Genomic DNA, 27,468 nt, shown 5'->3' with positions numbered 1-27,468 from the left:
GGTGGAATCAGGGACGATCAATGATTTCAAAAAGTTGGGTGGGCACTTGAAGGAAATAAACTTGCAAGGCGAAGGGCTAGAGCGGGGAAATGGGACCGATTTGATTGCACTAGGAGAGCCAGAATAGACTTGATGGGCCAAATGGCTTCCTTCTGTGCTGTAAATGACTCTATGACATAGATAGGCTGGTGCAATGGGCAGACACATGGCAGATGGAATCTAATGCAGAGAAGTGTGAAGTGAGACATTTTTTAAAGAAGAATGAAGAGAGGCAATATAAAGTCCACAATTATAAAGGGGATGCAGGAGCAGAGGGACCTGTGGGTATATGTGCACAAATCGTTGAAGGTGGCAGGCAGTTTGAGAAAGTGGTTAAAAAGGCAGACAGGATCCTGAGTTTTATAAATAGAGGCATAACGTACAAAAACAAGGAAGTTATGATGAACCTTTATAAAACACTGTGTTGAAAGACAAAGTATTAGTACAGATAGGGTGTTAACGGACTGAAAATTGAACAGCCGCTAGTACAAACATGAAAAAACCCACCTTTTTTTCATGTTTGTACTTGCGGCTGTTCAATTTTCAGTCCGTTAACACCCTATCAGTACTAATGCTTTGTCTTTCAACATACCATTAACATATTGTTTGCCTTTGCTCCATGACCTTCTGGTCAGCTATTCTGTGACCTTGTCCTATCTACACCTTCTCCTTTGTTATCTCTTGCCCCACCCCCACTTTACTTGCTTATAACCTTTTACATTTCTAATATTTGCCAGTTCTGAAGAAGGGTCACTGACCTGAAACGTTAACTCGCTCCACAAATCTTGCCAGATCAACCATCTGTTAGTTCATCAAAAAACTCAATCAAAAGTTAAACACCATTTTCCCTTAGCAAATGTATGCTGGATTTCCCTAATTAATCCACATTTGTCTAAATCTAAATGACTCTTAATTTTGTCCCAGATAATCATTTCTAAAAGCTTTCCCATCACCAAGGTTAAAATGGCCCGAAGAAGGGTCACTGACCCGAAACGTTAACTCTGCTTCTCTTTCCACAGATGCTGCCAGACCTGCTGAGTGATTCCAGCATTTCTTGTTTTTGTTTAAAATGGCTGGTTTGTATGGGTTTGTCCTTACACCCTTTTTGACTAAAGGTGAAACATTTGCAATTCTCCACATCTCTAGCACTACTTCTGTATCGAAGGAGGATTGGAAGACTATGTCGAGTTACTCTTTAATTTCCACCTTTACTTCCCTCAGTATCCTTGGATACATCTCATCCAGTCCTGGTGACTTATCAACTTTTAAGTACAGCCAGCCTTTCTTATAATTCCTTACTTATTTTTAGCCCAGATAGTGTCTCTTCCACTGTGACCTTGGCAGTATCTTCTTCCTTGGTAAACACAGATATAAAGTTCTCGTTTAGTACCGCAGCCATGCCCCCTGCCTCCATGCGTAAATGCCTTTTTGGATTCAGTTTCATGTCGCCAGTTTCTTATAATCTCTCTTGGCCTCTCTAATTTTCCTTTTCACTTCCCCTCTAATCGTTCTACATTCAGCCTCGTTCTCACTTGTATTGATTTAAGGCAGTTTGCACTTTTCTCTGATTGTTTACTATTTTTCCCCACGCCCCCAAGTCACTGTCTGCGCAAGTTGTTAATGTCACGTCCTGTCTATGCTCCTGGTCCACTCCCTCTCTCTCTCTCTCCTCTTGCCCTTTTCAATGTTCCTCGAGTTTGAGCCGCGCCGCTCGATTTTTGAGTTTGCGCAGTAGAAAGTTGAGGACAAGATGGCGGCAGTTGAAGCCGTTTTACTGGCGGCGCGAGCTGCCACTGCGAGTAAACGTGAGTGAGTGACGGTTGGGATGGAAGGCGGGCGGCACGAGCTCCGGGCGGTGGAGCGACTTCGACTTTAGATCAAAACCTGGTGCGGAATAGTGAATAAGCGGGTCGGTGCGGTTACACGGCCGGTGAGGCCGTTCCGCTCTTTATTTGGAGTGAGGCGTCTCACTTGGGTTTGAAAGTGACTAATCCTCCCTGGGAAATAAATACCATTTGAAGCCTGTTTATTTATTGAAGTGGAATCACTGCCACAAGATCCCAGCTCCTTCATAGTGTTGTCATTCCTTCCCGAGCTCTGGGATCATCTTTCCTGTGCCCCCCTACAGTCATGTTACTGCCCGACATGACCTTAAATCAAAGATCACAAATAACATCCTCTATGTCCCTCCTCAACCTCTCTTCATAGCTTTTGGCACGTTTGAGCATCCTCGTCTCTTCTGTTATCTGACTCAATGAGTTTGCCATCATTTGGTTCCACTCTTAACCATCTAATGGTAGCCAGAGTGTCTGCAGCAATGGCCCCCCAAACCCTTCCCTCAGGACTTTCCCAAGCTTCTATCTTTGATGCCCTTCTGTTCCTCATCTATGTGCTGACTCTTGACAATATTGTTTTGAGACATGGGTTCAGGTCTAACTCTCCATTACCTTTCTTTACCTCTGCGTCTGTGCTGCATCTTGTGTCTGTGACAAAGGTTAAGGTATTCCACCTTGTCCTTCTCGAGCTGTCTGTAGTCTTTGACACAGTTAACCACATTATCCTCTTCAAATACATCTCCACTGTTATCCAGCTGGGTGGGACTGTCCTCACCTGGTTCTTATCTATCTAATCGTAGCCAGAGTATTACTTGCAATGGCTTCTCTTCCCAATCCCACACCATTACCTCTGATGTTCCCAAGGACCTATCCTTACTCTATTTCTCATCTACATGCGCCCCCCTCCTCATGCAACATAGCCAAAACATAACATCAGTTTTCACAAATATGTTAATGACACCCAGCTCTATCTCAGCACCTCTCTCGACGACTCCCCCGTTACTAAATTGTCTGACTGTTTGTCTGACATTCAATACTGGATGAGCAAAAATTTCCTCCAATTAAATATTGGAAAGACTGAAGCCATTTATTCAGTCCCCACTCCAAACTCCACTCCCTAGCTACTGACACCCTTTTCCTGGAAACTGTCTGAGGCTAAACCAGACTGTTTGCAACCTTAGTGTCATGTTTGACCCTGAGGGGAGCTCCCAACCACATATCCATCACTAAATTGCCTATCTCATCTCTGTAACAACACCTGACTCTGCCCCTACCTCAGCTCATCTGCTGCCGAAACACTCATCCATGCCTTTGTTACCTCTAGACTTCATTATTCCAACACACTCCTAGCTGGCCTCCCATATTCCACTCCCTGTAAAGTTGAAGTCATCCAAGACTCTGCCAGCTGTGTCCTTACTCACAGAAAGTCCTGTTCACCCATCACCCCTGTGTTCGCAGGCCTACATAGTCTCCAGGTTGGATTCCAAAGTCCATCCCTCGTCTGCGGAACCTGAGGCAATAAGGAAGAAAAGGTTGATCAAAACAGGATGAAGTACGGTGGGATTCTTTCTGTCCTGGGCTGCTTTGGTTACCAAGAAGGCCTGGTAGGAACCTTAGAAATACTCAGCAGACTTGGCTCTGGCAGACAAGTCCTCATCGGCAGAACAGGCAGAGGAAGATATGCCATCTGAAATATCTCAATGGCTGTTCTGGCAGGCAAAGGCTGCAGCAGAACAAACTCCCCCCCCCCCCCCCCCCCCCCCCCCCAAATCGTCTCAGACTGATGGGGCGGTAATTGGCTGGGTTGGGTTTGTCCTGCTTTTTGTGTACAGGACATTCCTGGGCAAGTTTCCACATTGCTGGGTAGATGCCAGTGTTGTAGCTGTATTTTCCAGTATCTTGGAAGTTATCTTTCACAGAAAACTGACATTGAAGAAGAAATCCAGCACCGCCTGAAATCTGTTAGTGCAGCCTTTGGCCACCTGAGGAAGCAAGTGTTTGCAGATTGCGACATCAAAAATGAAACCAAGCTAATGGTCTACCAAGTGGTCGTGATCCCTACCTTGTAGTACAGGGCTGAAACATGGACAACGTATAGGAGGCATCTCAAAGCATTGGAGTCATTTCATCAACACTGCCTGCGGAAGATCCAACATACCAAGTGGAGGACAGACGCATCAACATCAGTGTCCGCTCACAAGTAGGCAGCACAAACATCAAGGCTATGATATCCACCATTAGCTTCATTGGGTTGGTCATATAGTTCAGTTGTCAGATACTAGGCTCTCAAAGCAGGTCGACCACTCCCAGCTCAGTCAGGGCTGATGCTCCAGATGAGGACAAAAGAAATGCTTCAAGGATGTGCTGAAATGCAACATTGACATCAACTCCTGGGGGACCATCACCCTGGACCGAACTAGATGGAGGCAGAGTCTGTGGGAAGGATCCCAGCATTTTGATACCCAACGACGACAAAATGAAGAGGAAAAGCGAGAGCGGCGGAAAGAACAAACAATGACCCGAACTAATAATACATGACCAGGCGTCCCACATGACAACAAATGCCCTACATGCCATAAAGTCTGTAAATCCCAAATTGGTCTCATCAACTACCTTTGGACTCATGGAAGACGTCATGCTCACCTGCAAGGGATAGTCAATAATAATATAATAGTCTCCCGGTCAAGCAATGCCTCAATTTTTAAAATTCCCATTCTTGTTTTCAAATCCTTCCATGGCCCCACCCTTCTCTATCTCTGTAATCTCCTCCAGACTAACAATTGTCTGTGATAACTGCACTCATCTAATTCTGGCCTCTTGAGCATCCTTGATTTTAATTGCTCCACCATCGGTGACTGCGCCTTCAACTGCCTAGGCTCAAAACTCTGGAATTCCCTCCCTAAGCCTCTCCGCCTCTTTTCCTCCTTTAAGATACTCCTTAAAACCTAGCTCTTTGACCAAGCTTTTGGCCATCTGCCTTATGTGGCTTAGTGTCTAATTTTGCTTTATAATGTTTCTGTGAAGTGCCTTGGGATGTTTTATTATGTTAAAGATGCTATATAATTGCAAGTTTTTGATGCTGCTGCTGTTAGACTGCTTGTCTGCCATCCAGTCTTGGATTGTGTCCAATGTGATGATCACATTTGAATCCTCGTTAATCCTCAAGTGAGAGTAGGACCTTTTTCTGGCTAGAGTGGATATCACCTCTTTCAAAAGATATAGAATTTCAGGGCCAGAGTGATCTCAACTAGTCTTGATTATCTGAATTGGTTGTAAGGGAATTTCCCAGATTATTTTCCCCCATAAATCGGCCTGGGTTTTTAAAAACATTTTTTGCCTCTCCAAGGAGATCACATGGTTTTGGGTGGGGTGGAGTGTGTATATTGTGCTACACAGATATCTCCATTTTGTGGGAAAGGCTGGGTGGAACAGAGGGTCTTTACTTGTCGATCATTGTTTGAAAAGAGCCTAGTTGAAAAGGCACAATAGAGGGGCTTTAGTTAGAGAAGTAATAGTGTAATATACCATATGACCATACGAATTAGGAGCAGAAGTCGGTCATTTAACTCCTCAAGCCTGCTCCACCATTCAATAAGATCATGGCTGATCTGTTTCTGACTCGAATTCCACAAACCCAAGTGAATGTGTATAAATATCAGAATGTAGCTCTGCATTTCCCTTTCGTGTATAGTCTGCTCAGACTCACCAGCTATCTGTTGCGATTTATGTCAGACAGGAAAGCACGTGCTACAGTATCTCCAGTTGAACATCTCAATAAAAGCAGCAGATATTTGACATTTTATTTTTAGGTTATGCTTATTGTCTGTCTGATTTTATTTTTAGGACTTCTGTTTTCACCAAGAAGGCTTTTCAGTTCCTCAACAGGTGATGACAAACCTTCAAAATTTCAGCCTCCACCAAAACCTGTTATCATAGACAAAACACAGACTATAGCAGCACAAAGAAGGTAAGTTACAGAAACAATTCTGTGACATGAAAATTATCCCAGTAAATTCAAATCCAGTATAATGTTTTTCTGTTCTATCAACTTGCACGATTGAGGGTCAGAAGGGTGCTAAAAATGGATTACATCAAGAATCAAATGCACTGCAGAGCAATGAAGGAGTATAGTGAGGAGGTAACAGAGTATTAACTATGATTTTTGAAAAATGAGGTATCTGAGCAGTGGCAAATGTTACATCTCCATTCAGAAAGGAGAAAGAGGTGAACTAGGTAACTCTCGACTGGCTGACCTTGGGTTGTAGCAGGATAATTATTAAAGACCATAGTTAGAGATAAAATATATAAATATTTGGGGAATGCACTGATGCGAATTGGTTGACATGGATTTTTGAAAGGTAGGTATTTACTGAATTGAGAATGTTTTGAAAGAATAATGGGAAGTATAGACTTGGGGGTGGGATAGGTAGTAAATGTAGCTTGTTCATCTTTCTGGGAAGGATGTGACAAAATCCCACATTGGAATTCGGTTGAGAAAATTAGGGACCACGATAGTATGAGTGGAAAAAAATGGCTGAAAGGCAGACAATGCTTATAGATTTTTTTTTTTAATGGATTTATCAAAGTTTGCTTATCATACCAAACTGAGAAGAGTAGCACAGTGTAAGGGAGAATGTGGAACAACAGGCCAAGGCATATGTGCAGATAAATTCCAGATGGATTCTGTCCTTGGTTCCCTTCTCTTCCTTATCTAATTGCTCCCACTTCGTGCCATCATCTGCTAAATTTCACATGCACTGACAACACCAATCTCTATAAATCAATCACCTGTCGACACCTCCACTGCCTTTGTACTGTTATTTTTCTTATCCAGTTTCAGATGAGCTGCAGTTTCAGCTACATGTTAGGAAGACCAAAGTCGTTGTCTTAAGCTCCTGCCACAAGCTCCATTCCCCCTTGCCACTGATTCCATCACTTTTCCTGGCCACTATCTCAGACTGAACCAGACTGTAATCTCAGCATTCTACTCAACCTTAAGCTAAGTTTCCAATCTTGTATCCTCTCCATCATAAAGACTGCCCACTTCGGTCTCTAACATCGCCTGTTTCTGTCCCTGTCACAGCCCATCTCTTGATGAAATCTTCATGCATCCCGTAACCACCTTGAGATTTGACTAATTTAGTGCTCTCCTGGGCAGCTTCCCATCTTGCGCTCGCCATATACAGCAGCTCATTCAAAACTCTGCTGTCTGTATCATATCCTGCATTGTCCCACTCGCTCATCATCCCCATTCTTGCTGATTCACCTTGGAACTCCGTTCCCCAGCATCTGAAGTTTAAAATTTTCATCTTCACTCCTTGTATTTCTCTAACCTTCTTCAACACTCCACCTCCTTGGAAATTTTTGTTCCTTTGATTCCTGCTTGTTGTTCATTTGTCACCTGTGGCTCAGTTGGTAGCACTCTCGCCTCTGAGCCATAAGGTTCTGAGTTCAAGTCCCACTCCTAGGTTTGAGCACAAAAATCAAGGCTGACACTCCAGTGCAGAACTGAGGGAGCGCTGCATGGTCGGAGGTGCTGTCTTTCGGATGAGGTGTTAAACTGAGGCCCCATCTGCTTGCTCAGGTGTAGAAGATCCCATGGCACCATTTTGAAGAACAACAGGAAAGTTATCACCGGTGTCCTGGCCAATATTTATCCCTCAATCAGCATAACTAAAACAGATTATCAGTCATCATCACATTGCTGTTTGTGGTTGTTTGCTATGCGCATACTGACTGCCACATTTCCTACATTACAATAGTGACTACACTTCAAAAAGTATTGTCTGTAAAGTGCTTTGAGACATCGGTGGTCGTGAAAGGTGCTATATAAATGCAAGTCTTTTATCTTTTTTACCCCTCCCCTATCCCTTTCACCCACCAATGATGGCTGTGTACCTTTAGTCATGTAGGAGCTACCCTCTGCAATTTTTCTGTCAACCCTTTTGCCAATTCACCTCCCTTTCTTAAGGCCCTCCAACAAACCTACCCTTTGAACAAACTTTGGAGACCCATCCTAATTTTTTTCTTCAGCTTGGTTTAATTTTTTTGATTACACCTCTGGAAAGCACTTGAGATCTTTTTCTATGTTTGTTGAAAAATCTAAGATGTTACCTTTTGTGAACAAGAAAACGGAATTGAAGTGGAATGATAGAACAGTTACAGCACAAAAGGAGGCCATTCAACCTGCTGAGTCCATGCCAGCTCTCAGCAAGAGCAGTTTAACTAGTCCCACTCCCCTGCACTTTCCCTGTAGCCTGGCATTTTTTTTCTCTTCAGGTGCTTATCCAATTCACTTTTGAAAGCCACGATTGAATCTACCTCTACCACCCCCTCAGACAGTGCACTCCACTACGGGCTGTAACCATTCAAAAAAAAAAATCGCCAGGTGTGAAAAGTAGAGAGGAAGGCAAAATAAACATGAGGAAAGGTCATTCAGTTCTGGCGAAGAGCTGCATCTGAAAGGTCAACATTTTGCTTTCTTTACAGATGCGTCCTGATTTGCTGGGTGTTTCAAACATTTTCTTTTCTCATTCAGCCCATCTCACCCAGAAAGACCCTACTGGTCCCACCTGCAGCATCTTTTGTTTATTCAAATATTTTGAGACTATTTTCAATAGGGTAACTCACATAATAAAAAGCAAGGTATTTTCAACCTGCTGGATGCTAATTTTCAGCTATCCGTAAGGGAATGTTAAAGATCCCATAGAATTGTAGAATGGTTGCAGCACAGAAAGAGGCTATTCAGCCTGTCTAGTCCTCACTGGCTCTCTACAGGAGCAACTCACCTGTCCCACTCCCTTGCCAAAACCCTGCAATTATTTTTTCTTTGATTAATTATCCAATTCCCTTTTGAAAGCCATGATTGAATCTGCCTCCCCCACACTCTCAGGCAGTGCATTCCAGATCCTAAACACTTCTTGCAGACAAAAAATTTTCCTCATGTCACCGTTGCTTCTTTTGCCAGTCACCTTAAATCTGTGTCCTCTGATTTTCAATACTTCTGCCAATGGGAAATATTTCTCTTTATCTACTCTATCTAGACCCCTCATGATCTTGAACACCTCAATCAAATCTCCTCTCAATCTTCTTTTCTCTAAGGAGAACAACCCCAGCTTCTCCAATTTATCCTTGCAACTGAAGTCCTTCATACCTGGAACCATTCTCGTAAATCTTTTCTGCACCTCTCTAAAGCCTTCACATCCTTCCTAAAGTACAGAGCCCAGAATTGGGCACAATACTCCAGTCGAGGCCGCACCAGAGTTTTATAAAGGCTCATCATAACTTCCTTGCTTTTGTACTCTATGTTTCTGTTTATAAAGCCCAGGATCCCATACGTCGATTTAACCACGTTCTCAACCTGCCGTGTCACTGTCAACGACTTGTGCACATCTCTGTGCTCCTGCACCCCCTTTAGAATTGTGGCCTTTATATTGCCTCTCCTTGTTTTTCCTACCAAAATGTACCACTTCACACACTTCGCTGCAATTTCATCTGCCATGTGTCTGCCCATTCCACCAGCCTATGTCCTCTTGAAGTCTGTCACTATCCTCCTCACAGTTCACAATAGTTCCAAGTTTTGTGTCATCTGGGGAAATCCACTGTATACCTTCCTCCAGTCCAAATAAAAGCCATTCACCACTACTCTCTGTTTCCTGTCACTCAGCCAACTTTGTATCTATACTGCCATTGTCCCTTTTATTTCACGGACTTCAACTTTGCAGGCAAGCCGATTACTTGTCACTTTATCAAACACCTTTTGGAAGTCCATGTACACCAAATCAACCACATTACCCACTCAACCCTCTCTGTTACTTCATCAAAAATTTCAGTCAAATTAGCTGAACATGATTTGTCTTTAACAATTCCGTGCTGGCTTTGCTTAATTCGTCCACACTGTCTACATTCTGAATGCAGTGAAGAAGTAAAGTGATCTAGTTGTACAGAGATATACGAACCTATGAATTAGGAACAGAAGTAGGCCATTTAGCCCCTCGAGCCTGCTCTGCCATTCAATAAGATCATGGCTAATCTGTTTGTGTTTCGAATTCCACACACCAATCTACCCCTGATAACCATTGATTCCCTTGTCTAACAAGAATCTATCTACTGCCGCCTTAAAAATATTCAACGTCCCCGCCTCTACCGCCTTCTGAGGCAGAGAGTCCCAAAGTCGCACAACCCTCTGAGAGACAAAATTTCTCCTCATCTCTGTCCAAAAAGGGCGTCCCCCAATTTTAAAACAGTGCCCCCTAGTTCTGGACTCGCCCACAATAGGAAACATCCTTTCCACATCCACCTTGTCAAGACCGTTCAGGATCGTATAAACTTCAATCAAGTCTCCCCTCACTCTTCTGAACTCCAGTGAAAACAAGCCCAGTCTGTCAACCTTTCCTCATAAGACAACCTGCTCATTCCAGGTATCAATATAGTAAACCTCTGAATCGCCTCCAACCCATTTACATCCTTCCTTAAATAAGGAGACCAAAACTGCACATAGTATTCGAGATGTGGTCTCACCAATGCCCTGTATATTTGAAGCATAACATCCTTACTTTTATTTTCAATTCTTCTTGTAATAAAGGATAGCATTCCATTAGCCTTCTTTATTACCTGCTGTACCTGCATACTGACTTATTGTGACTCATGCACTAGAACACCTGGATCCCTCTACACCTCAGAATTCTGCAGTCGTTCTCTGTTTAAGTAATACTCTGCTTTTTTATTCTTTCTGCCAAAGTGAACTACTTCACATTTTCCCACATTATACTCCATCATCTGCCAGATTTTTGACCACTCACTCAACCTATCTATATCAGTCTGCAACCTCCTTATGTCCTCTTTACAACATACTTTCCTACCTATCTTTGTGTCATCTGCAAATTTAGCTACCATGCCATCGCTCCCCTTATCTAATTCATTGATATAAATTGTAAAAAGTTGAGGCCCCAGCACAGACCCCTGCGGCACTCCACTCGTCACATCCTGCCAATCAGAAAAGGACCCATTTATGCACACTCTCTGTTTTCTGCCAGTCAATCTTCGATCCATGCTAATATGTTATCCCCTACACCATGAGCTCCTACTTTGCACAATAACCTTTTATGTGGCACCTTGTCAAATGCCTTCTAGCAGATATGAATACTTAAAAGTGAGTGGAAAATATTTATAGAAGAGCTTTTAATAAGGCAGATCTGATTTTAGTTTTGCATTAGGAGGATTTGAATACAAGAGGAAATAGATCATGATATCTATACAAATGAAAGGTGTCAACTGGAGTACTGAGTGCAATTTTAGTTTTTTTGCTCCAGGAAGAATATGACAATATCCTTGTAAAAAATGCAACTATAGTAACTTGCATTTACGTAATGGCTTGAATGTGCAAGAGGGCCCAAGGCATTTTACAAGAGGAATGGAATACAGTCAGAAAAGGAATACAGTCAGAAAAGGAATTCAGGCGGTTTGGTTGATCAAAGGGATTTTGATGAGGTTTTGAAGGAGTACAGGGAAGTTGAAATGCGGAGTGGCTTAGAGAGCCAGTTTCAGAGATTAAGGACTAGGCAGCTGAAAGCTGTGCCACACAGATGGTGGGATGAAGGGTGAGAAATGCACAGGAAACCACTGTCAGAAGACTGAAGGGTGTTGAAGAGAAAGTAAGTCTGGAGGAGGTTGTACAGGTAGAATAGAGAGGGGCCATGGAGGGATTTGAAGACACGTGAGGATTTTAAATGAATGCATTGGAGGCAGAAAGCTATGTGGATCATCAAGGCCTGGAGTGATGGATGGAGTGGGGTTTAATGCAGACCAGGATACATGTAATTGTAATTTGAGCAAGTGGGAAGGTTGAATGAGGGAGGGCCAGTGAGGTTAGAACGGGAATAATCAATTTTGGAGGCAATAAATGTGTGAATTATGATTTCAGCAGTGGAGGAATTGCAACAGAGGTGGAGGTGGGCTGTGTTCGAGAGATGGAAATAAACGGTCTTGGTGAGGGAGGATGTGGGGCTCAAAGCTCAGCAAGGTTTCAGGCAGTCGTATGCAGCTTGAGGTTCCAGGGAGGGGGACGAAATCAGTGTTAAGAGACTGGAGTTTGTGGCAGATGCAAACAATGGTGTTGGTCTTCTCAATGTGGAACTAAATTAAAACAGGGATAAAGCTGTTATGTGGAAAGGCTCTTGAATGTAAAAGATTGAAGAGGAATTAATGGAGGTATTGAAAATGATAGAAGAAATGGACAAGATAAATATAGATTATTTGTATTGCAATGTAAGTCAAAGAGAAGAGGCGATTATCTCGAGAAGCACTGAATAGATAAAGGGCAGAAGAAATCTTTTCAAAGCATTATCCCAATGTGGAATGCTTTGCCACACGTGATTAATGCTAAACTGATTCAGCATTTGAAAAGATACAGGACAATTACTTAAAGATAAGGGAATGGGGAGATAGAAGGAAAATGGGATTTATTTAAGGAAAAAGGAGGATTTTGTAAAATTATCCCCTATTAGGGACCTAATTTGACCACAGCTAGAAAGGACTGAATGGTATCATCTTGTGCTAAAGTTCCTGTTTCTTTAAACAATAGATTACATTTTATCTTTGAAGTTTTAATAGAACAAATATTACAGAATTAATTATTTTCTCTAACCTTGAGTTAAATGATAAATCATGATTACTGAATGTTTTTAAATAAGTTGAACTGTTGTAATATTCTCTAACAGGTTTGTTAGTCCTGAGTTCATAATGCGAAGAGGGAGGACAAATCCCCTAAAATTCAGCATAGAGAGAAAGGATATGATTCAGAGACGGAAAGTGCTAACTATACCAGAATTCTACGTAGGTTAGTAATATTACATGTTTGATAAATTAGATTTCCTCATTTAGATAAAATAGCTGGACACAAGTTGTTGCATTGGTATGCAGAAGAATATGCTTTACTAAACTCTTTTTATGGACCATGTAAAAGCAAACTCTTATATTACAGCTATATGATTGTTGGGTCCATGTGATGTCACCTACAGATCGTGATCCCTTAATGTAAATTTTGGTTTTAAATAATGCTTTATTTGTACAGTGTATTGATTGCATTGCAAGCAAATTGTTGAGCACTCACCTTAATAAGAGTAGTTTTAGTGGTCATTGTGACACAACTGAGTTTTGAGTTATAAACTGATGAGATCAGGGGGTGGATAGGAACAATCTTAAATGTTGTCGACCTACTTAGAAGTCCTCCTAAGCCAGTTAATACATATACATGAACAATCTACCCCTAGTCAATTTTGTTTATGCAGTGTATTCATTGTGCTTTAATTTTTTTTATTCTTTCTTGTGATGTGGGCGTCACCGAAAAGGCCAGCATTTGTTGCCCATCCCTAATTGCCCGTGAAAACTGAGTGGCTTGCTAGGCCATTTCAGAGGGCAGTTAAGAGTCAACCACATTGCTGTGGGTCTGGAGTCATATGTAGGCCAGACCAGATAAGGGCAGGAGCCCTAAAGGACATCAATGAACCAGATGGGTTTTTTATGAGAATTGATGATAATTTCATGGCACCATTACTGATACTAGCTTTCAATTCCAGATTTTTATTAATTAATTGAATTTTTAATTAATTGAATTTAAATTCAGCTGCCATGATGGGATTGGAACCTGTGTCCCCAGAGTATTTGCCTGGGCCTCTGGATTGTTATTTCAGTGACATTACCACTATGCCACCGTCTCCCTAAATGCATCCACTTGCCACAATAAGGTGACTATCATCTGCTGAGTGGCTAGTCTGCTATTGATAATGCACAAATACTACTACCAGTTTTACACAGCCTTGATTTTATGTGATGAGCTAGAGTCGCTGTGTTATACTATCTTGCTTACACCTCTGGCCCAAAGTGATCTTTCAATACTCTCACAGAACCAAATGATCCCAACAGACACAAACTTTCTACCATCAGCTGTACTTAAGTATATAAAAAATAAAGATTTTATAACTTGTGCAAATTAGAATACTTTGGAAATCTCAGCATTTGTAAAATTTGACCTTTTGAGTATTTCCAGCATTTTTTGTTTTTATTTCAGATTTCCAGCATCCACAGTATTTTTGCATTTGTAAAATGTGCCTTCAGTGCAGCCGCTTTACTTTTTTACATTATACATTAAATATATAGCACTGTCCAGTCAGTTCTGCCACAGTATTTTTGTATTAAGACACTTAGAAGAGTGACTTTTAGCTGCAAGAGAAAGTGTGTGAAAGAATGTTTGCTGCTTAAACCTAGCAGCTTCTGTTGAATGAATTAACTGACCTCACCCTTTTTACACTCAGTTGTATGTATACATCGTAATTCACAATAGATTTGTCACTTCTCTTTGAATAAGAATGCAGTTTGCATCTTGTGAACCCAAACAAATAAAGAATAAATTACAACTACACTCAATGTGGTGCAATACAAACTTCAAAATGAATATATATTTGTTGGAACAAAATATATTTTAAATTAGTGATTACATTTATAGTTACAAAAAAATTTACTTTTGGAACAAAGAACAAAGAACAATACAGAAACAAGAAATGCTGGAATCACTCAGCAGGTCTGGCAGCATCTGTGGAAAGAGAAGCAGAGTTAACGTTTCGGGTCAGACCCGAAACGTTAACTCTGCTTCTCTTGCCACAGATGCTGCTAGACCTGCTGAGTGATTCCAGCATTTCTTGTTTTTGTTTCAGATTTCCAACATCCGCAGTATTTTGCTTTTATTAAAGAACAGTACAGCACAAGAACAGGCCATTCGGCCCTCCATCTTGATGCCTGTCTAAACAAACACTTTCTGCACTTCCGGGGACCGTATCCCTCTATTCCCGCCCTATTCATGTATTTGTCAAGATGCCTCTTAAACGTCGCTATCGTACCTGCTTCCACCACCTCCCCCGGCAGCAAGTTCCAGGCACTCACCACCCTCTGTGTAAAGAACTTGCTTCGCACATCCCCTCTAAACTTTGCCCCTCTCACCTTAAACCTATGTCTCCTAGTAACTGACTCTTCCACCCTGGGAAAAAGCTTCTGACTATCCACTCTGTCCATGCCGCTCATAACTTTGTAAACCTCCATCATGTTGCCCCTCCACCTTTGTCTTTCCAGTGAAAACAATCCGAGTTTATCCAACCTCTCCTCATAGCTAATGCCCTCCAGACCAGGCAACATCCTGGTAAACCTCTTCTGTACCCTCTCCAAAGCCTCCACGTCCCTCTGGTAGTGTGGCAACCAGAATTGCACACAATATTCTAAGTGTGGCCTAACTAAAGTTCTGTACAGCTGCAACAATGCCAATTTTTATACTCTATGCCCCGACTGATGAAGGCAAGCATGCTGTATGCCTTCTTGACTACCTTATCCACCTGCGTTGCCATTTTCAGTGACCTGTGGATCTGTACGTCCAGATCTCTCTGCCTGTCAATACTCCAGGGTTCTGCCATTTACTGTATACTTCCCACCTGCATTAGACCTTCCAAAATGCATTACCTCACATTTGTCCCGATTAAACTCCATCTGCCATTTCCCCTCCCAAGTCTCCAACCAATCTATATCCTGCTGTATCCTCTGACAATCCTCATCACTATCTGCAACTCCACCAACCTTTGTGTCATCTGCAAACTTACAAATCAGACCAGCTCTGATCCCTGCGGAACACCACTAGTCACAGCCCTCCATTTAGAAAAGCACCCTTCCACTGCTACCCTCTGTCTTCTATGACCGAGCCAGTTCTGAATCCATCTTGCCAGCTCACCTCTGATCCTGTGTGACTTCACCTTTTGTACCAGTCTGCCATGAGGGACCTTGTCAAAGGCTTTACTGAAGTCCATATGGACAACATCCACTGCTCTTCCTTCATCAATCATCTTCGTCACTTCCTCAAAAAACTCAATCAAATTAGTGAGACACGACCTCCCCTTCACAAAACCATGCTGCCTCTCGCTAATAAGTTTGTTTGTTTCCAAATGGGAGTAAATCCTGTCCTGAAGAATCCTCTCCAGTAATTTCCCTACCACTGACGTAAGGCTCACCGGCCTATAATTTCCTGGATTATCCTTGCTACCCTTCTTAAACAAAGGGACAACATTGGCTATTCTCCAGTCCTCTGGGACCTCACCTGTAGCCAATGAGGATTCAAAGATTTCTGTCAAGGCCCCAGCAATTTCTTCCCCTGCCTCCCTCAGTATTCTGGGGTAGATCCCATCAGGCCCTGGGGACTTATCTACCTTAATGCTTTGCGAGACACCCAACACCTCCTCCTTTTTGAGAACAACATGACTGAGACTATCTACACTCCCTTCCCTAGGCTCATCATCCACCAAGTCCTTCTCTTTGGTGAATACTGATGCAAAGTACTCATTTAGTACCGCGCCCATTTCCTCTGGCTCCACACATAGATTCCCTCCTCTGTCCTTGAGTGGGCCAACCCTTTCCCTGGTTACCCTCTTGCTCTTTATATACGTACAAAAAGCCTTGGGATTTTCCTTAATCCTGTTTGCTAATGACTTTTCATGACCCCTTTTAGCCCTCCTGACTCCTTGCTTAAGTTCCTTCCTACTGTCTGTATATTCCTTAAGGGCTTTGTCTGTTCCTAGCCTTCCAGCCCTTACAAATGCTTCCTTTTTCTTTTTGACTAGGCTCACAATATCCCATGTTATCCAAGGTTCCCGAAACTTGCCAAACTTATCCTTCTTCCTCGTTGGAACATGCTGGTCCTGGATTCTGGGAGTTGAAAAACTCCCACATGTCAGATGTTGATTTACCCTCAAACAGCCGCCCCCAATCTAAATTCTTCAGTTCCTGCCTAATATTGTTCTAATTAGCCTTCCCCCAATTTCGCACCTTCACCCGAGGACTACTTTTATCCTTGTCCACAAGTACCTTAAAACTTATGGAATTATGGTCACTGTTCCTGAAATGCTCCCCTACTGAAACTTCGACCACCTGGCTGGGCTCATTCCCCAATACCAGGTCCAGTATGGCCCCATCCCTAGTTGGACTATCTACATATTGTTTCAAGAAGCCCTCCTGGATGCTCCTTACAAATTCTGCCCCATCCAAGCCCCGAGCACTATACAGTCCCAGTCAATGTAGGGGAAGTTAAAATCACCCACCACTACAACCCTGTTACCTTCACATCTTTCCAAAATCTGTCGACATATCTGTTCATCTACCTCCCACTGGCTGTTGGGAGGCCTGTAGTAAACCCCCAACATCGTGACTGCACCCTTCCTATTCCTGAGCTGCACCCATATTACCTCGCTGCATGACCCCTCCGAGGTGTCCTCCCGCTGTACAGCTGTGATATTCTCCTTAAGCAGTAATGCAACTCCCCCACCCTTTTTACATCCCCCTCTATCCCACCTGAAGCTTCTAAATCCTGGAACATTTAGCTGCCAATCCTGTCCTTCCCTCAACCAAGTCTCTAATAGCAACAACATCATAGTTCCAAGTACTAATCCAAGCTCTAAGTTCATCTGCCTTACCTGTTATACTTCTCGCATTGAAACAAATGCACTTCAGCCCACCAGTCCCGCTGTGCTCCGCAACATCTCCCTGCCTGCTCTTCCTCTTAGCCTTACTGGCCTTATTTACTAGTTCCCCCTCATTTATTTCACTTGCTGTCCTACTGCTCTGGTTCCCACCCCCCTGCCACACTAGTTTAAAGCCTCCCGAGTGACGCTAGCAAACCTCGCGGCCAGGATATTTGTGCCCTTCCAGTTTAGATGCAACCCATCCTTCTTGTACAGGTCCCACCTGCCCCTGAAGAGATCCCAATGATCCAGATATCTGAAACCCTCCCTTCTACACCAGCTGTTCAGCCACGTGTTTAGCTGCACTATCTTCCTATTTCTAGCCTCACTGGCACTTGGCACAGGGAGTAATCCAGAGATTACAACCCTAGAGGTCCTGCCTTTTAACTTTCTCCCTAACTCCCTAAACTCCCCCTGCAGGACCTCGTCACTCTTCCTGCCTATGTCGTTAGTACCAATGTGTACCACAACCTCTGGCTATTCATCCTCCCCCTTCAGAATGCCCCCTATCCGTTCAGAGATATCCTTGACACTGGCACCAGGGAGGCAACATACCATCCTGGAGTCTCTTTCACGTCCACAGAAGCGCCTCTCTGTGCCCCTGACTATAGAGTCCCCTATGACTATTGCTCTTCTGCGCTTTGTCCCTCCCTGCTGAGCAACAGTGCCAGCTGTGGTGCCACTGTTCTGGCTGCTGTTGTTTTCCCCTGATAGGCCATCCCCCCCAACAGTATCCAAAACGGTATACTTGTTAGAGAGGGGGATAGCCACAGGGGATTCCTGCACTGACTGCCTGCCCCTTCTAGCGGTCACCCATCTATCTGCCTACACCATGGGTGTAACCACTTCTCTAAAACTCCTGTCTATGACGCTTTCTACCACTTGCATGCTCCTAAGTGCATCCAGTTGCCGCTCCAACCGATCCACGTGGTCTATGAGGAGCTGCAACTGGGTACACTTCCTGTAGATGTAGTCGTCCGGAACGCTGGAAGCGTCACGGACCTCCCACATCTCACAGGTGAAGCATTTTACCCTTCTAACTGACATTTCTAGCACTAATTAATAAATTAATTTAAAATGAATAAATACTTATTAAATCCTTACTAAATTTTGTTACAATTAACTATATGGTCCCTAGTGCTGGATTCCTACTATAAATATTAAATGCTAACTAAATACAGTAATCCCCTCCCTCTGGTTTATTTGCTCTACTTATTAATTAGTTAATTAGGGTTTTAATCAATTTTTATCAATGTTTTAGTTTCAATTTCAGTCCAGATTCCCTACCAGCCAATCAGGTCACAGCTTTCCTGTGACATCAATTTTTCAGTTTTTTTACCAGAGGTATGTTTTTTCTACTTACCGGTCCGGAACACCGCCCTCCGAGTCTTCTCCCTGGATGTAGGACGCGAATCCCCGAGGTAAGGTTTTTATACTTACCAGTCCGGAACACCGCCCTCTGATTCTTCTCCCTGGACGAACATTTTTAAATGGAAGCTGATTTTAAAAATATTTTTTTTCCCGTTATGTGGCAAATGGAGATGGGGACTATATGGATTTCCAAGGCTAGGATTCCCTTTTTTTTTGCACTGAAAGGGATTTACCTAAGCAGCTGAAAATAAAATGGATTGTAAAAGCAAAATACTGCAGATGCTACAAATCTGAAATAAAAACGATATGCTGGAAACAGGCAGCAGGTCTGGCAGCATCAGTGGAGAGAGAAGCAGAGTTAATATTTCAGGTCAGTGACCCTTCGACAGAACTAGCAGATATTAGAAATGTGAAAGGTTTTAAGCAAGTAAAGCAGGGGTGGAGCAAGAGATAACAAAGGAGAAGGTGTAGATAGGACAAGGTCACAGAGAATAACCGACCAGAAGGTCATGGAGCAAAGGCAAACAATATGGTGTGTTGAAAGATAAAACATTAGTGCAGAAAGGGTGGTAATGGACTGAAAACTGAACAGCCACAAGCACAAACATGAAAAAAAACAGTGGGTAGCAAACTGAACAAACTAAGATAAAATAAACACAAACAAATATAAAAAAAGAAAAAATAACTGAAAATAAAAGTGAAATGGGAGGCTGTCATACTCTGAAATTATTGAACTCAATGTTCAGTCTGGCAGGCTGTAGTGTGCCTAATCGGTAAATGAGATGCTGTTCTTCGAGCTTGCGTTGATGTTCACTGGAACACTGTAGCAATCCCAGGACAGAGATGTGAGCATGAGAGCAGGGGGGAATGTTGAAATGGCAAGCAACCGGAAGCTCGGGGTCATGCTTTCGGACAGAGCGGAGATGTTCCGCAAAGCGGTCACCCAGTCAGCGTTTGGTCTCCCCAGTGTAGAGGAGACAACATTGTGAGCAACGAATAGAGTATACTACATTGAAAGAAGTACAAGTAAATCGCTGCTTCATCTGAAAGGAGTGTTTGGGACCTGGGATAGTGAGGAGAGGGGAGGTAAATGGACAATCACCTCATGTAATTGCAGGGGAAGGTGCCAATGGAAGGGGACGAGGTGGTGGGCTAATGGAGGAGTGGACCAGGGTGTCGCGGAGGGAATGATCCCTTCGGAATGCTGACAGGGGAAGGGAGGGGAAGATGCGTTTAGTAGTGGCATCATGCTGGAGGTGGCAAAAATGGCGGAGGATTGATCCTTTGGATATGGAGGCTGATGGGGTGGAAAGTGAGGACAAGGGGAACCCTGTCGCGGTTCTGGGAGTGAGGGGAAGGGGTGAGGGTAGAGGTGTAGGAAATAGACCAGACACGGTTGAGGGCCCTGTCAACCACAGTGGGTGGGAATCCTCGGTTGAGGATAAAGGAAGACATATCAGAAGCGCTGTCATGTAAGGTAGCATCATCAGAGCAGATGCACCGGAGATGGAGAAACTGGGAGAATGGAATGGAGTCCTTGCAGGAGGAAGGGTATGAAGAAGTGTAGTCGAGGTTGCCGTGGGAGTCGGTAGGCTTATAATGGATATTAATAGATAGCCTATCTCCAGAGATGGGGACAGAGAAGTCAAGGAAGGGAAGTGTCGGAGATGGACCATGTAAAGGTGAGACAAGGGTGGAAATTAGAAGCAAAGTTGATAAACTTTATCCAGTTCGGGGCGGGAGCAGGTAACGGCACCAATACAGTCATCAATGGACCGTGTCCGGCCCATTTCCCGCACCTCTACCCTCACCCCTTCCCCTCCCTCCCAGAACCGTGACAGGGTTCCCCTCGTCCTCACTTTCCACCCCATCAGCCTCCATATCCAAAAGGAACATCCTCCGCCATTTCTGCCACCTCCAGCGTGATGTCACTACCAAACACATCTTCCCCCTCCCTTCCCCTGTCAGCATTCCAAAGGGATCATTCCCTCCGCGACACCTTGGTCCACTCCTCCATTACCCCACCACCTCGTCCCCTTCCCACGGCACCTTACCCTGCAATCGCAGGAGGTGTAATACCTGCCCATTTACCTCCTCTCTCCTCACTATCCAAAGCCCCAAACACTCCTTTCAGGTGAAGCAGCGATTTACTTGTACTTCTTTCAGTGTAGTATACTGTATTCGCTGCTCACAATGTGGTCTCCTCTATATTCGGGAGACCAAACGGAGATTGGGTGACTGCTTTGTGGAACACCTCTGCTCAGTCCGAAAGCATGACCCCGCGCTTCCGGTTCCTTGTCATTTCAACACTCCCCCTTGCTTTCATGCTCGCATCTCTGTCCTGGGATTGCTGCAGTGTTCCAGTGAACATCAACGCAAGCTCGAGGAACAGCATCTCATTTACCGATTAGGCACTCTACAGCCTGCCAGACTGAACATTGAGTTCAATAATTTCAGAGCATGACGGGCCCCCCATTGTACTTTTATTTTTAGTTATTTTTTTCTTATATTTATTTGTGTTTATTTTATTTTATCTTAGTTTGTTCAGTTTGCTTACCCACTGTTTTTTTTCATGTTTGTGCTTGTGGCTGTTCAGTTTTCAGTCCATTAACACCCTATCTGTACTAATACTTTGTCTTTCAACACACCATTAACATATTGTTTGCCTTTGCTCCATGACCTTCTGGTCGGTTATTCTGTGACCTTGTCCTATCTACACCTTCTCCTTTGTTATCTCTTGCCCCACCCCTGCTTTACTTGCTTAAAACCTTTCACATTTGAAAACAAAATGCAACTGTGATTCCCATAATGGGTGTGTTAAAATTTCATTGACTTTTGTATGGTTTTGGAGTACGGGTAGTGAGTGTTTCCTTTCAACATTCCTGAGTACGAGATAGTTTGTGAAGATTCCTAGATATGGAACTATGCATCACTGTTGGCTTATAGTAATGAGTCTACTGGACCAGTCTGTACTCTGTCTAACAGACTCTTGTTAATCTTGGTTCTTGGCTGTTTGTGTTAGTGATGGAATAAGCACTAAGCACACAGTGATGTATTTTGAAGGAGTCATTGTAAACAATGGTAACTCTGTACAGCACCAACCTATATTGTCCTTCTTGCACCCCATTCTGTTATTTATCATCATAAGGAATATCACATCTCATTACCACTTCTGCATTTCTTGTTGATAATATCAGGCTGTAGTGGACAAATTTCTGAATTTAAAAGACAAAGTCCCAGATCAGGGAGTTTATTTGGAATACTTTGGTTTAAACATTTAGTAAATTATATGTCTACACTGTTCTTTAACACTGTCACCTTTTTTGCTGATAGGAAGTATCCTGGCCGTTAGTATGGCAGACACACATGCTAATAGCAAAGTTAACAGATTTGTTGGAATCTGCACCCAAAGATCAGGAAAAGGATTAGGGGCTACTTTTGTCCTTAGAAATATCATAGATGGACAAGGTAAGTTTTGAATATTTGTCATTTTTTAATTTGTCTAAGAATCATTATGAAGATAGTTAAAATTTTACTGCTTTAAAAGAAATAACTTTTGGTAAAACCTTCAGCACAAAACTCTGCTGACCTTCAGGAATCCTATTAAATTTTCCTGCACTTGCACCGATAAGCTTCCTAGGTCTCACTCTTACTGCAGTTAAAGCCACAGCATGTTCTGCTGTGCTTTCTATCAGGGTCCTTTCTCCTTCACTGAGCAGGTGTGCCCTGATGAATCCGAGAGGTTTTCTTTTTAGTTTCCCGCAGTCAACTCTTAGATGCCCTGCTTTATTATAATGTAAGCACACAGATCTCTGGGTCTCACTCCTACTTAAAGCGCCTTCCTTTTTGGCTGTAGGAGGGCCCCCTGTGTCTTCTGCTTTTCTTTCCCTCCCAGGACTGCTTGGGCTTCTATCACCTTCCCACCCTTTGACCTTTTCGGATTTGTGGGGGTGATTAGGAAAGGTTTTCCCCTGGGAAACCGACTTATAAATAAGAGCAAACTTTTCGGCCGGAACTGCTGCCTGCTGGGCTTTGTGAACCTTAGGTTCATCTTCATGTGTCTTTATGTAGAGTGGGAGAGAGTTTTTTAAATTCTTCTAGCAAAATTACCTCTCTGAGAGTTTCATAGCTGAGCTGCACTTTAAGAGCCCTCAGCCACTGGTCAAAAGCCAGCCGCTTATTTCTCTCAAACTCCAGGTAAGTTTGATCAGCTTGCTTCTTGAGGGTTCTAAACTTTTGGCGATAGGCTTCCGGTACTAACTCATATGCCCCGAGGATAGCATTTTTTGTCAGTTCATAATTGGATGAACTCTCATCTGGCAACATGGAATGAACCTCATGGGCTTTTGCAGTTAGCTTGCTTTGTAGCAGAAGAGTCCAAGCCTCAGCTGGCCACTTTAACTGCCTTGCCAGTTTTTCAAAAGACACAAAAAAGGCGTCCACGTCTCCCTCATTGAACTTTGGGATCAATTGGGAATGTTTTAACAATTCTATACCCAGGCCTGAATTACACTCCTCCATATTGGCTATGCTTTCACTGGGGTTACTCTGTTGCCCCCTAGTTAACTCAAGTCCCCTCAGCTGTCTCTCTCTGCATTCTTTCTGGAAGGTTCTTTCTCTTTCTTCTGTCTTTCTCTTTCTTTCTCCTCTCACTCTCTCTCTCTTTATTTCTCTTCTCTCTTTCTCTGTCTTCTAATTCAGGTTTCCTCTGTTCCAATTGTATCTTTGCTAGCAATACCCTGTCAGAGTCTACTTCAAACCCTATTTCTGCTTCAGATTCAAGGGAAAAATGGTTAGCCACCAGTCTTAGGAGTTCAGACTTTCTAGCCTTGGCACAAACAGTGATCCCACACTGCTCAGCCACTTTCCTCAATTCCTCCATAGACAGTGCTTTTAACTTATCCAAAGTGACTTCACCCTGGTTTGAGGAGCTACTGGCTTCAGTCACAGACATGTTAATATTCTAGCACACAACCACAAGAAAACCTGTAGTGAAATCTTTTCTCTTTTTAATTGGGATCAATTTGACTTCCCTCTTCCAATTTCTCGTTTGCCTGTGGGTCAGATCCAGGACGCTAGCCTCCAAATTTCTGTTATGACCAGGTGAGAAAGGGGTCTAGGGGTTCCCTCTCCGCCTTTGCCTGGTTTAACCCTAACAGGGTTTAATTTTTAAAAACACTGTTTTTAGCTCCCCCTCAGTGAATCCTTGTTCACCGCTTTCCAATTGTAAGGCAAAGAAATCAATCAGACAGGTTTTCTTAGACTTAAACAAGAAAGGTAGAAGTTTATTAATCTTAAACTCAAGTTTGGTTAACGACTATGATTACGCGAGGCAACCACGCTAGCATGCATACGCGATAAACACACATGCAGATAGAGACAGAAAAAGTAGAAAGAATAAAGGTGCAAAGTTTGAGGCAATAGCTGGGTTGTAATTACAGTCTATTGAGTTGGATGTGTGGGGTCTTTGGTTGCCGCTAAGTCTTGCCGTTCGTTGGAGCCCAGTACACGCTTTAACTTGTTTCAGTGTAGGAATCTTTTCTCTTTTGAGGTTTAAGCGGCTTCAGTGGGTCCGGGGGTTTGAGAGAAAGCGAGAGAGAGCCAGCCAGGAGAGATGCTCTCTTGTTCCAGGTTCAGTTGCAATCTGCAGTCTGTCTTCAAATTGTCCTGTGTGCAGTTAAAAAGAAAAACCTGGGCCAGCAGGTCAGTCATGTGACCAACTGGTTTAACCACTCATGCGTTTGTGGATTCTCCATCTTTGCAGACACTGGCATGCGAGCTTTCTTGCACCTTCCATGTCTGGTGATCAAAGTCCATTTGGGTTAATTAGACCAGGGAGTAGTTGCTTTGTCTCTCCAAGCACTGTCTCTTAATATGCAAATATCCTCCAGCCAAATGTCTGGTGATCTCTTTAAACAAGTCATTTCTTCACTCCAGCAACAGAGTAAAATTAATGTTCATATGATGAAATTAATATGCCTCATTCTTGGCAGGTGGGGGTCTTCATGACAATTGTTATTTAAGAAGTAACTTCTGTGATACATGATACCATCTCCACATTGTGCTCCTAGGTCAGGCTAGATAATGTTTGCTTTTAATTTTCCTGGAGTGGTAAACATTTACTGTTGATGTAAATCAGCTGTTAAGACCCAAAGCAATTTCCCTCTGCTTCAGCCTGGTGCCAGGTTGGGCCCTGACTCTAGATTTAACCTGTATTAAACAGCAACTGCAGCATTGGTGAAACTGGTTTGCATTGAAAGTTTTATTGTAAATGTGTAAAAAAATACTTTTTTTTAATCTTTAGTATTAAGCTCCAAGCAAAAAGAGTTTTGGTAGCCAATGTTCCTTTGTGTTTATGCCTTTATACATTTTACCTCTTAGGCAGCAATGCCAAGAAAAAAGTAACAACCTGAATTAATGAAAATGCGAGGGAACAGCAGGAGCACATTTGCTATTGGGCATATTGGCAATTATCATTGTTGATGAGGATTGCTTTGTCGTTACTATTTTTATATTTTGACAATTTTTAATTAAATTAGTAAATTAGTGGAGTTTCTTCATTCTAGGTGTTGAAATCTGCTATGATATGTATAGCCCTCGAATTCAACAGATTGAAGTGCTGAAGCTGGAAAAGAGACTGGATGACAATCTAATGTATCTGCGCGATGCTCTACCAGAGTATAGCACTTTTGATTTTAACATGAAACCTGTACCTTACCCTACTAGTTCTGAGGTCCCTATCAATTCGGTAAGAAACTGTTCCTATAAATAAAAGTTATGCGAGTATTTGATTTCAGTATTCTACAGATTCTGTGTACTGCTCATCCATTGAAACTTTCAAAAATAATTCTAGGCTAGGTGATAAATGGCTGTCAACAATTTTATTTTTTAATCTACCCAAAAATGGGGCTTAAGTAATGGTGTGCAATGTCACTTGTCTCTTGAGCTGCGGCTTTTACTAATTACTTTTTTTTGAAAAAACAGCTGAAAGTAAAAATGAAACCAAAACCATGGTCAAAACGCTGGGAACGTCCACAGTTCAAGGTGCAGGGTATACGGTTTGATCTGTGCCTCACAGAAGAACAAATGGAGAAAGCCAAAAAGCATGATCGACCCTGGCTTGAATATGATATGTTGAGAGAATATGACACATCCACCATTGAGAAAAATCTGGAGCTGGATTTACAAAAAGAGCTGAATAAATGAGAGACTTCCAGGGTGTGCTTATGCTCGTAGGAATTGAGCAGTGCCAGTAAGATTGAAAAATTGTCATAACTGTTGGTACCCGAGTCAAAGATTGGAATAATGTGTTTATCACTCGTGTAGTTTTTTTTGAAACTACAGCTTTCAAAGTTGTTTCAGTCATATACATGGGAGAGTATATGTTCTGCTCACATTTAAGCATTCATGAAGAGAATTCCCTGTGCTTAATCACTGAATATAAATCAACTTGAACTCAATGAGGGTTTGCTGGGAAAAGCACAGACTAATCAGTATTTAAATTGCGTCACTCTCACGAAGACATGCTAATTACAAAGGTGGAAAGTGTATTTAAACTGTAACTGGATTCTTGCAATTCACTTTGTGACTTGTCCTGGCTGTCATTAATACCTATGCAGTTCTGTTAAGATAAATGCAAAGTTGAAAAGAACAAACATTTGTTTCAGTTATTTAAAACACTACAGGCAGGAGCTAGTATAGGTAGAGTTTTATTTTTAAGTGTTAGGTGGCGGACAAGGTAAAAGAAAACAAAGTTGGTCAGGGCTAGAGGAATATTCAACTGAGAACATGTTCTCAAAAATCCTGATGTAGCAACCTGGTATATTTCATAAAGCATTATAATAACTGGTCAGTAACAGCAGTCCTTGTTCTGATCATTTTGCATCTTTTGAATGGGTAGGTTCCTTTTGGCAATCTTAATTGTTGGAACATGTGTGTGTCTGTGATTTTAAAAAAAAACCTATTGTGAACAATTACTAAATTATACCAGCATGAGGGACACTGCCAGTGTTTTCAGTCAGGAAAAATGCAATTCTTTTTTAGGCTAATGAACTTTTTAATATATTCATAGGAACAGGAGTAGGCCTTTCAGCCCGTTGAGCCTGCTCTTCCATTCAATTCGATCATGGCTGATCATCTACCTCAACGCTATCCCCATATCCCTTGATGTCATCAGTATCCAGATATCTATCCATTTCTGTCTTGAACATGCTCAATGATTCAGCTTCCACAGCCCTCTCGGGTAGAGAAATCCAAACATGCACCACCTTCTCGATGAAAAAACTCCTCCTCAGCTCAGTCTTAAATGGCTTGCCCCTTATTTTGAGCCTCTGTCCCCTGGTCCTAGACTCACCAGTCAAGGGAAACATCTGATCTACATCTACTCTGTCACACCTTGTAAGAATTTTGTACGTTTCAATGAGATTACCTCTCATTCTTCGAAACTCTAGAGAATAAAGACCCATTTTCCTCGATCTCTTCTCATAAGACAATCCCATCATCCCAGGGATTAGTCTGGTGAACCTCGGTTGCACTTCTCTGTGGCAAGGAGACCAAAACTGTATATAATACTTCAGGTGCAGTCTCATCAAGGTTCTATGCAATTGCAGCATGACTTCTTTACTCCTGTATTCAGATCCCCTTGTGATGAAGGCCAATATACCATTTGCTGCTTT

The 27,468-nt window shown here is 42.7% G+C and overlaps 1 protein-coding gene across 1 annotated transcript; it reads left to right on the top strand.

Annotated features, from left to right (window-relative positions):
* Positions 1–1,728: 1,728 nt before the first annotated feature.
* Positions 1,729–26,448, top strand: mrpl19 (mitochondrial ribosomal protein L19). The gene is made up of 6 exons (XM_068024777.1): positions 1,729–1,844; positions 5,718–5,841; positions 12,593–12,711; positions 22,127–22,261; positions 25,360–25,541; positions 25,778–26,448. The coding sequence occupies exons 1-6, from the start codon at positions 1,790–1,792 to the stop codon at positions 25,997–25,999; spliced, it is 837 nt and encodes a 278-aa protein (XP_067880878.1). The 5' UTR covers positions 1,729–1,789; the 3' UTR covers positions 26,000–26,448.
* The last annotated feature ends 1,020 nt before the right edge of the window (positions 26,449–27,468 follow it).

This window comes from Heterodontus francisci, chromosome 3 (genome assembly GCF_036365525.1).
Source record: "Heterodontus francisci isolate sHetFra1 chromosome 3, sHetFra1.hap1, whole genome shotgun sequence".
NCBI classification, from domain to species: Eukaryota; Metazoa; Chordata; class Chondrichthyes; order Heterodontiformes; family Heterodontidae; genus Heterodontus; species Heterodontus francisci.
The sequence above is the reverse complement of the archived record's forward strand: the minus strand, read 5'-3'. Positions and strand labels throughout refer to the sequence as shown.

What these genes read in the sequence shown, in the direction of transcription:
- mrpl19 (XM_068024777.1), top strand. Translation starts at nt 1,790, where the DNA reads ATGGCGGCAGTTGAAGCCGTTTTACTGGCGGCGCGAGCTGCCACTGCG. An exon ending in TATACCAGAATTCTACGTAG is followed by an intron (nt 12,712 to 22,126) that starts GTTAGTAATATT and finishes TTTTGCTGATAG; the next exon opens with GAAGTATCCTGGCCGTTAGT. An exon ending in AAATATCATAGATGGACAAG is followed by an intron (nt 22,262 to 25,359) that starts GTAAGTTTTGAA and finishes TCTTCATTCTAG; the next exon opens with GTGTTGAAATCTGCTATGAT.